At 43.7% G+C, this 10,388-nt stretch overlaps 1 protein-coding gene across 3 annotated transcripts; it reads left to right on the top strand.

The window, feature by feature from the left end:
* On the top strand, nt 1-10,388 carry ZBTB14 (zinc finger and BTB domain containing 14). Of its 3 annotated transcripts, none has more exons than XM_037892803.2 (3): nt 1-310; nt 6,140-6,222; nt 6,776-10,388. In XM_037892803.2, exons 2-3 carry the CDS (start codon nt 6,220-6,222, stop codon nt 8,117-8,119), a joined length of 1,347 nt encoding a protein of 448 aa, XP_037748731.1. In that variant the 5' UTR covers nt 1-310; nt 6,140-6,219; the 3' UTR covers nt 8,120-10,388. The 3 variants fall into 3 exon arrangements, with proteins under 3 accessions (XP_037748731.1, XP_037748733.1, XP_043395721.1); XM_037892805.2 differs by lacking the exon at nt 1-310 and adding an exon at nt 607-968; XM_043539786.1 differs by lacking the exon at nt 1-310 and adding an exon at nt 651-944.

Here is a 10,388-nt window from a genome sequence, read left to right as displayed (position 1 = left end):
ACCGCCTCGCGGCCGCGCGACCCTCCCTGCGCGCGAGCGCCCCCCCTCGCCTCCTGCAGCGCGGCCCGCGGGGGAAGGGGGACCCGCCCGCGAGAATGAGCGAGTCCCCCTGCCCCCACTCGGCAGGCGCGCCCCGCCCGCACCGCGCATGCACGTACCCCCGGCGCGCGCGCGCACTGGGTGCTCGTGCAGGAGACGGCGGCGACGGCCACAGAGACGCGCGCAGACCCCCCCCACCCCAACCCCCCGATCCCACCAGCAGCAGCGTCCCCGCGAATTGCGGCACTGAGCGCGGCGGCGGCAGCAGCAGGTAAGCGCGGCTCCCCCCCCCCCCACGCACACACACGGCGGGGCCGCTGCGCGCGCTCTCGCCGCTGAGGCTGCTGCCCGTCAGCCCGGCCGGCTCGCGCCGGGGATACGGAGCCACCACAGACGCGCCCGCCGCAGCAGCCGCCGCGCGCCGCTGCCTCCCCCTCTGTCCTTCCTGACGCGCGCGAGGAGACGCCGCCGCCGCGCGCCAGCCCCGAGCCCCCACTGCAACAAAGGGGAGCGGGGCCGCCGCCTGCGCGCCCCGGCCCGGCCCCGCGAGGCAGCCGCCGCCGCTCTGCGGGCGGGCGCTGCGCGGGCACCGTGCGGAGGGATCCCGCCTCCGCCTGTCCCCGGCGCCGCCCCGAGAGGCGACGCGGACGGGCCCGGGCTGGCGCTGCGAGGCTCGCTCTGGAGAAGGAGCCGGGCTCCGGCCCCGAACAGCCCGCAGCGAGGAGCAGAGCCCGGCAGCGCCCGCCTGGCGCCGCGCACCGCCATGGCCCGCGCGCTTGGACTCGTGCCGCGGCCCCGGGGACGCTCGCACAGCTGGCTCCGGGTGCACGCACTGGGCCAGGGACACCCAGGCCCATGGGCGCACGCCTGGCTCGGCCCCTTACTCGCGTGTTCGCCGCAATTAGGTGCGCGCCGCTGCCTAAACCCAGGTGATTTGAGGAGCAAAAAACACCACGTGGCTTCCTGCAGCTTTGTTGTTGTTTTACGTTAGGCTCGGTGGCCGTCGGGACGCCTTAGCGCTGGGTGCTGTGTGTGCACCACAGAACAAAAATACGGGGAACTGTTTAAAAAGGGGGAAACAAAACATAATTGTACTTGCCTCTTTAAAAAAAAGTGACCCTTCTTTCAGTGGAATTTTACACAGTTGCCTTACGCTGCACACGCTAGCTCTATAGTAGGCAGCACAGTGCATGCTATAAGATTACAAGGATTGAAAGAAGCTAGCAATTTTTGTATTTTCAGTTTGTATACACCAGTGCATTTATACAGATTAAATTTTCCAAGGCCAAAATTTTCCAATTGATCTCCAGTATAATACAGGCTAGAGAACTTCCCCCAAAATAATTCTTAGAGTGTGAATTTCTGTTGCTTCAACTTCCAGCCACTGGCTCAGGTGATACCTTTCTCTGCTAGATTGAAAAGCCCCCTCAGTGTCTGTTCCTGGGTAGGTACTGGGTAGGAGATTTGATAATGTGTTATGTATACACTATTTCAGTTTCCCCATAACAATCTGTTGGGTTGAAAAGATGCTTATCAATGGGACAACAGAAAAACTCTTAAATTTTAAATCAATGTTTTGTTTATACAAAAAAGCAAAAGGACATGCTATTGACCATTAACAGCCACTCTTTACTATTTGTAAAAAAGTCCCTAGTCCCAGAGTTTTTAAAGTTGTTTTTCTTTTCTTTTATACATTGAAACTGTTCTGTACATCTCTCATACCTGATTATTTTAGAATGTCATTAATTGGGGGGGAATTCTGATCCATAAAAGGACTTAGGCACCTGAGGCCAACATTGAGGTGCCACTGAGAGCCTTAGAAATGCCACTTAGCTGCCACCTAACTCTCTGTACGTGCCTAAACTCCCTAGGCATCTAAATATATATTGTTCAAGGGTGCCTAAGTTTCTGCCAGTGAGCATGCCTCAGTCTAGGCTCTCCGGAGACCATCTCATGCCTAAACCTGCAGGTCCCAATCCAGTAGGAGTAGATGTTGTCAAAGCATGCTTAACTCCACACAAAACAGCTAGAGGAGGTGGAGGTGGTGCCACTGTCCCCATTATAATTTTAGTCCAGAGGTTTGGCACCTAACTCTCCTCATGAATCCTCAGGCAAACAGTATGGTGTTTGTTTGTTTTTTCATATGTTTAAATGTAAATGTATACATTTAGAAACAAGGAATGTAGGTTATACTTTCAGGATGGGGGACTTTATCCTGGGAAGCAGTGACTCTGAAAAAGATTTGGGGATCATGGTGGATAATGAGATGAACATGAGCTCCCAGTGTGATGCTGTGGCCAAAAGGAGGGCTATTGCGATCCTTGGATGTATAAACAGGAACCCTGAGTAGGCAGAGATAGGTTATTTTACCTCTGTATTTGATACTGGTGAGACTGCTGCTGGTGTCCACGATTCAAGAAGGTTGTTGATAAATTGGAAAGGGTTCACAGAAGAGCCACGAGAATTGGTGGGATAACTCACATGAGTGGAGTACTGTCATGGATGGTTATAAACTGTTCAGGAAGGACAGGCAGGGCAGAAAAGGTGGGGGAGTAGCACTGTATGTAAGGGAGCAGTATGACTGCTCAGAGCTCCGGTATGAAACTGCAGAAAAACCTGAGTGTCTATGGATTAAGTTTAAAAGTGTGAGCAACAAGAGTGATGTAGTGGTGGGAGTCTGCTATAGACCACCGGACCAGGGGGATGAGGTGGATGAGGCTTTCTTCCGGCAACTCGCAGAAGCTACCAGATCGCACGCCCTGGTTCTCATGGGTGACTTTAATTTTCCTGATATCTGCTGGGAGAGCAATACAGCGGTGCATAGACAATCCAGGAAGTTTTTGGAAAATGTAGGGGACGATTTCCTGCTGCAAGTGCTAGAGGAGCCAACTGGGGGGGAGCTTTTCTTGACCTGCTGCTCACAAACTGGGAAGAATTAGTGGGGGAAGCAAAAGTGGATGGGAATCTGGGAGGCAGTGACCATGAGTTGGTTGAGTTCAGGATCCTGACACAGGGAAGAAAGGTAAGCAGCAGGATACGGACCCTGGACTTCAGGAAAGCAGACTTTGACTCCCTCAGGGAACGGATGGGTAGGATCCCCTGGGGGACTAACATGAAGGGGAAAGGAGTCCAGAAGAGCTGGCTTTATTTCAAGGAATCCCTGTTGAGGTTACAGGGACAAACCATCCCGATGTGTCAAAAGAATAGTAAATATGGCAGGCGACCAGCTTGGCTTAACGGTGAAATCCTAGCGGATCTTAAACATAAAAAAGAAGCTTACAAGAAGTGGCAGGTTGGACATATGACCAGGGAAGAGCATAAAAATATTGCTCGGGCATGTAGGAATGAAATCAGGAGGGCCAAATCGCACCTGGAGCTGCAGCTAGCAAGAGATGTCAAGAGTAACAAGAAGGGTTTCTTCAGGTATGTTGGCAACAAGAAGAAAGCCAACGAAAGTGTGGGCCCCTTACTGAATGAGGGAGGCAACCTAGTGACAGAGGATGTGGAAAAAGCTAATGTACTCAATGCTTTTTTTGCCTCTGTCTTCACTAACAAGGTCAGCTCCCAGACTGCTGCGCTGGGCTTCACAGCATGGGGAGTAGATGGCCAGCCCTCTGTGGAGAAAGAGGTGGTTAGGGACTATTTAGAAAAGCTGGACGTGCACAAGTCCATGGGGCCGGACGCGTTGCGTCCGAGAGTGCTAAAGGAATTGGCGGCTGTGATTGCAGAGCCATTGGCCATTATCTTTGAAAACTCGTGGCGAACGGGGGAAGTCCCGGATGACTGGAAAAAGGCTAATGTAGTGCCAATCTTTAAAAAAGGGAAGGAGGAGGATCCTGGGAACTACATGCCAGTCAGCCTCACCTCAGTCCCCGGAAAAATCATGGAGCAGGTCCTCAAGGAATCAGTCCTGAAGCACTCACATGAGAGGAAAGTGATCAGGAACAGTCAGCATGATTCACCAAGGGAAGGTCATGCCTGACTAATCTAATCGCCTTCTATGATGAGATTACTGGTTCTGTGGATGAAGGGAAAGCAGTGGATGTATTGTTTCTTGATTTTAGCAAAGCTTTTGACACGGTCTCCCACAGTATTCTTGTCAGCAAGTTAAAGAAGTATGGGCTGGATGAATGCACTATAAGGTGGGTAGAAAGTTGGCTAGATTGTCGGGCTCAACAGGTGGTGATCAATGGCTCCATGTCTAGTTGGCAGCTGGTGTCAAGTGGAGTGCCCCAGGGGTCGGTCCTGGGGCCGGTTTTGTTCAATATCTTCATAAATGATCTGGAGAATGGTGTGGATTGCACTCTCAGCAAATTTGCGGATGATACTAAACTAGGAGGAGTGGTAGATACGCTGGAGGGGAGGGATAGGATACAGAGGGACCTAGACAAATTGGAGGATTGGGCCAAAAGAAATCTGATGAGGTTCAATAAGGATAAGTGCAGGGTCCTGCACTTAGGACGGAAGAACCCAATGCACTGCTACAGACTAGGGACCGAATGGCTAGGCAGCAGTTCTGCGGAAAAGGACCTAGGGGTGACAGTGGATGAAGCTGGATATGAGTCAGCAGTGTGCCCTTGTTGCCAAGAAGGCCAATGGCATTTTGGGATGTATAAGTAGGGGCATAGCGAGCAAATCGAGGGACATGATCGTCTCCCTCTATTCGACATTGGTGAGGCCTCATCTGGAGTATCGTGTCCAGTTTTAGGCCCCACACTACAAGAAGGATGTGGATAAATTGGAGAGAGTCCAGTGAAGGGCAACAAAAATGATTAGGGGTCTGGAACACATGACTTATGAGGAGAGGCTGAGGGAACTGGGATTGTTTAGTCTGCAGAAGAGAAGAATGAGGGGGGGTTGATAGCTGCTTTCAACTACCTGAGAGGTGGTTCCAGAGAGGATGGTTCTAGACTATCCTCAGTGGTAGAAGAGGACAGGAGAAGGAGTAATGGTCTCAAGTTGCAGTGGGGGAGGTTTAGGTTGGATATTAGGAAAAAAATTTTCACTAGGAGGGTGGTGAAACACTGGAATGCGTTACCTAGGGAGGTGGTAGAATCTCCTTCCTTAGAAGTTTTTAAGGTCAGGCTTGACAAAGCCCTGGCTGGTATAATTTAATTGGGGAATGGTCCTGCTTTGAGCAGGGGGGTGGACTAGATGACCTCCTGAGGTCCCTTCCAACCCTGATATTCTATTATTCTAATTATTAAAGGATTAGAAAACGTGCTTTCTAGTGATAGGAGCTTAATCTATTCAATTTAACAAAGAGAAGGTTAAGGGGTGACTTGATTACGATCTGTAAACCAGAGGTGCTGGGGTGGGTGCCGGCACTCCCTGGCTTGAAGTGGTTTCCATCATATACAGGGTTTAAAGTTTTGTTCAGTGGCTTTCAGCACCCCCACTATAAAAATTGTTCCAATGCTATTGTATGTAAGAACCTACATTGTGGACAAATATATAATAAATCTATTCAATCTAGCAGAAAAGGGTACAACACAATCCAATGGCTGGAAGTTGAAGCTAGACAAATTAAGACTGGAAATGACGTGTAAATTTTTGACAGTGAGGGTAATTAACCATAAGAACAATGTAGCAAGGGTTGTGGTGGATTCTCCATCACTGGTAATTTTTAAATCAAGATTAGATGTTTTCCTAAAAGGTACACTCTAGGAATTATTTTGGGGACGTTTTATGGCCTGTGTTATACTTGAGGTCAGACTAGATGATCACAATGATTCCTTCTGGCTTTGGAATCTTTGAATTGTATGGGGAGCCTAGGCCCCTAATTTGGGACTGTGGATTCCATTGTGCCTTTAGCACACAATTCTGCAGCTGTGGTGTACTTGTATAGCTATTTCCTAATCACCTATACAATTCATAGATCAAATACTGTTTGCTATAAAATCAGTCAAAACTTCATTTCATTTGCATTTTACTTTAACAAAACATGTTGTATAGTTTTTAACTGCTTGAAAATGTGAGAATAGACTCTTAATTTCCTGAATAACTTTTAGTATTGCTGAAAATGTTATTTAATTTGAGAAACAGATTAAGACAGTGTATAATTCTCTGTTCTTACCTTCCCCAATGTTCTTTCTTTCAGTTTCAAAGTGCGCATAATAAGGATTAGTCTTCTGTCAAAAGTTTAGTGATCGATTATTAAGAAAATTTCCTGCATTGTTCATGGTACGGCTTAACCTTTTATATTTTGTATTTAGTTTTGGTTACAATGGTAAATGGTTATTTTATGTACATTTCTAGAGCTTACATGTTTTAAATGTGTAAATACTTATTGACATTTCTTTTTGTTATAAGAAATACTAGTGTTGCAGCAGTTTCAGGAATTTACTTCACAAAGTTTCTGAGTAAGTCAAATTGAAATGCAAATTTTAATATGCTAGTTAGAATTACAAAAGCAGATTTAATGTAAATATGTGAGTAAATTTATATTTCCTTCAAAATAAAATTGGTCATTGAAAAAAATAGCATTTTTTTTCTTCAAAGTATGTACATGGTACTAGGTGAAAAACCTTTGCATATGTAATAGTTTTAAATGAGACTTAACATTAATCTTTTTTACAGTCTGGAGGACATGTTCTGATCAAATTAAGCTAAAGTTTTCATTTGATAATTCTTATTTTTGATTTTGTAGATGACACTTAGAATCATGTCTTATGAGTTAGTGTTTTAGAGTAACTTGTAAAAAGTCAAGACTTTCTCTCTCTCTCTCTCTCCCCAGGAGTTTTTCATCAGTATGTCTGAAAGCATTAAATATAATGATGATGATCACAAAACTGTGTTTCTGAAAACATTAAATGAACAACGTCTGGAAGGAGAATTCTGTGACATAGCTATTGTGGTAGAAGATGTGAAATTCAGAGCACACCGGTGTGTGCTTGCTGCATGCAGTACCTACTTCAAAAAGCTTTTCAAGAAATTGGAGGTTGATAGCTCATCAGTAATAGAGATAGATTTCCTTCGTTCTGATATATTTGAAGAGGTTCTAAATTATATGTATACTGCAAAGATTTCAGTTAAGAAGGAAGATGTAAATTTGATGATGTCATCAGGTCAGATTCTTGGTATTAGGTTTTTGGATAAACTCTGTTCTCAGAAACGTGATGTATCTAGTCCCGAAGAAAATGCCCAATCCAAGAGTAAGTATTGTCTGAAAATAAATCGATCTATTGGAGAATCTAATGATAACCAAGATGATGAGGTTGAGGAAATTGGAGATCATGATGATAGCCCATCAGATGTGACAGTAGAAGGAACTCCTCCAAGTCAGGAAGATGGGAAATCCCCTACTAATACACTAAGAGTTCAAGAAGCAATTCTGAAAGAGTTGGGGAGTGAAGAGGTTCGAAAAGTAAACTGCTATGGTCAAGAAGTGGAGCCCATGGAAACAACTGAATCAAAAGACTTAGGATCTCAAACCCCTCAAGCTCTAACATTTAATGATGGCATAAGTGAAGTGAAAGATGAACAGACACCAGGATGGACAACAGCAGCTGCTGACATGAAGTTTGAATATTTGCTTTATGGTCACAGGGAACAGATTGCATGTCAAGCGTGTGGTAAGACATTTACTGATGAAGCACGATTGAGAAAACATGAAAAGCTTCATACTGCTGATAGACCATTTGTTTGTGAAATGTGCACTAAAGGGTTTACCACACAGGCTCACTTGAAAGAGCACCTGAAAATCCATACAGGTTACAAGCCTTATAGCTGTGAGGTTTGCGGAAAGTCTTTTATTCGAGCTCCAGATCTGAAAAAGCATGAAAGAGTCCATAGTAATGAAAGGCCATTTGCATGCCATATGTGTGATAAAGCTTTCAAGCACAAGTCCCATCTAAAAGATCATGAAAGACGACACCGAGGGGAAAAACCTTTTGTCTGCAGCTCTTGCACTAAAGCATTTGCTAAAGCATCTGATCTAAAAAGGCATGAGAACAATATGCACAGTGAAAGGAAACAAATTACTACAGCCAATGCCATCCAGAGTGAAACAGAACAATTACAGGCAGCAGCCATGGCAGCTGAAGCAGAGCAGCAACTTGAAACTATAGCTTGTAGTTAAAAACAAAAGCAGAAAACTTTATCCAAAAAGTAACTTAAGAAATTAAATTGAACAAAAATTAAATGTTGAAACATGTTTAGACTGATCATTATCTTTTCAGATAAAATATTTTTAGAGGGATTGAACACTGCATAGGAGCATATAGCAGTGCTTGGTTAGGTATTTTAAAATACTTCAAAGATATGTATTCTTAGAGTATAAAAATAATTTTGTTATTAGCACTAACATGTTTTAATTTCAGAAGATGACTGAACCCTTTATAAACAAAATGAGGAAATCTCTATTTGATGTTTTAGTACAACCTCTGCATACTTGTCCTTTGTACACATTAGTACCAATGAGGTAAATTATGTCTAACAAAACTGAAATTTGTAGAAAAAGTTATAAGTGTGGGAACAAATTTTTTTTTTTTTTTTTTTAGATTTTTGGGTGTAGTTTCGTAAGGACCATATAGTACACCTAGAACCCACAAAAATTCATCTGCTGGAATCCTGACATTTTTATTTCCTCCTTTTTCCTCATTCACTGTACTTATTAGCTATTAGTGCAGCAGGTTGGCTATTTTGGGTAGTTGGTCAAACGGAGTTATCCTGCTTCTTTGTCCACTCCCTTAAATTCCTCTCTTTAATCTGGCTGGTGAGTTGGTGCATACAATACTTGCTCTTCTAAAGGTTAGACTTTTCACATTCATAATAGCCTAGATGTGTCCCCTGGATCAACAAATGGAGAGGACACAGCACTCATCTACCCTTTCTGTGTTGAAAGGAGTAGGGCTCAGTTGCCTCCATGTACCCTTCAGAGGCCTTTTCGTGCACTGTACGGGGGATGGAATGGAGGTGGGAAGGGGGACAAGTGGGCAGAATGTGTAGAGAGATATATTGTTCCAAATCTGGCCCCATGAAAATTAATCAAAGATAATACAATCTGAGACTGTACTGTCTTTGTCATGTAGCTTCCCCCTCACTCTCCCCAGGACAGCTGAGGCAAAGGGATGCATAGGTGCAGACTCTGTGGGTGCTCTGGGGCTGGAGCACCCACAGGAAAAAAATGGTGGGTGCTGAGCACACACCAGCAGCCCCCTGCCAGCGGGCCCCACCGATCAGCGCCTCCGCTTCCCTCCCAGCGCCTGCTGCAGATCAGCTGTTTCACAGCATCAGGAGCCGTTGGTTTTCATTCAGGCAAGGTTTTATTTTGCTTTGTTTGTTTTAGTTTGGGGTGGGAGGGGTGGGAAGTGGTTGTTAATTGTTCCTTAATTTACCACAGTCTCAACAAAACTTTTAAAATACTACAGACTGAGCTGTCTCCTGTATATGGAAATAGGGAGTTACAACTTCACAGTATTAATTGTTAAAATGATCCTAAGGAACATGAATACTTCTTTATTTTAAGTGTAAATAATATAATTATTATCAATGTTATATTTCAACTATAAATGGGCAAAAATGCACTCTTTTGCACATCAGGTTGGAATAAATTGGTCACTTAAGAGACCCATGACACATAAAAGTTGTCAGACAAGTATTTATAAACTATAGTGTGGTAAATCACCTCTTGCATTTCTAAATAGAAATTGAAAATAACATTTTTGTAACTGATCATTTTTGTTACAACTTCATTGTGTATCTTTCATGTAATCAACAGTTTTAGCAATTATATTAAAATAACAACAGTTTGAACATTGTTCTGTAAATAAAACATGAATTGAATATTTTAGAATATGTAAATTTTGGACTTTGTCCGATATATTTTTTTAAATGTTTCTTTGTTTTACATTTAGCGCTTTTAGTTTGTAAACCAACTATCCATTTTATATTTTTGCAACGTCAAATAATAAGTACTCATTTCATTTTATAGCTTCCCACAAAGGAAGGAACTAAATTAGTAGTGTAAAAGTATTTTGGGGTTTGTTGTATATAAGCACAGATAAAGGTGGTAGATTCAGAATGTGAGCTGCACCTTTCTTCCCTGGTGGCTTGCAAAGTTTTAATCTTGTTTGTTTCTTAAAACACAGTTCACCACATATTAAATGCCATAAAATAATTAACTAATGCATACACCATTAAGGAATGAGGAACAGATTTGTTTCAGTTTTCAATAATTTAATAGCTATAGTGAGATAAAAATGTTTTAAACTTTATTTTCAGTCTTTTTTTAAAATAGCTGCAGTATTTCCTCCCGTATATTCTTTGTTTCGGTATAATTTCAAAATATGATAAGGTATTGCAGTGGAAAAAATAACAATAAAACATACTATAATAATTACAGTTTA

This window comes from Chelonia mydas, chromosome 2 (genome assembly GCF_015237465.2).
Source record: "Chelonia mydas isolate rCheMyd1 chromosome 2, rCheMyd1.pri.v2, whole genome shotgun sequence".
In the NCBI taxonomy this organism is placed as follows: Eukaryota; Metazoa; Chordata; order Testudines; family Cheloniidae; genus Chelonia; species Chelonia mydas.
Note: the sequence above shows the minus strand (reverse complement) of the source record. Positions and strands in the feature narration are given on the sequence as shown.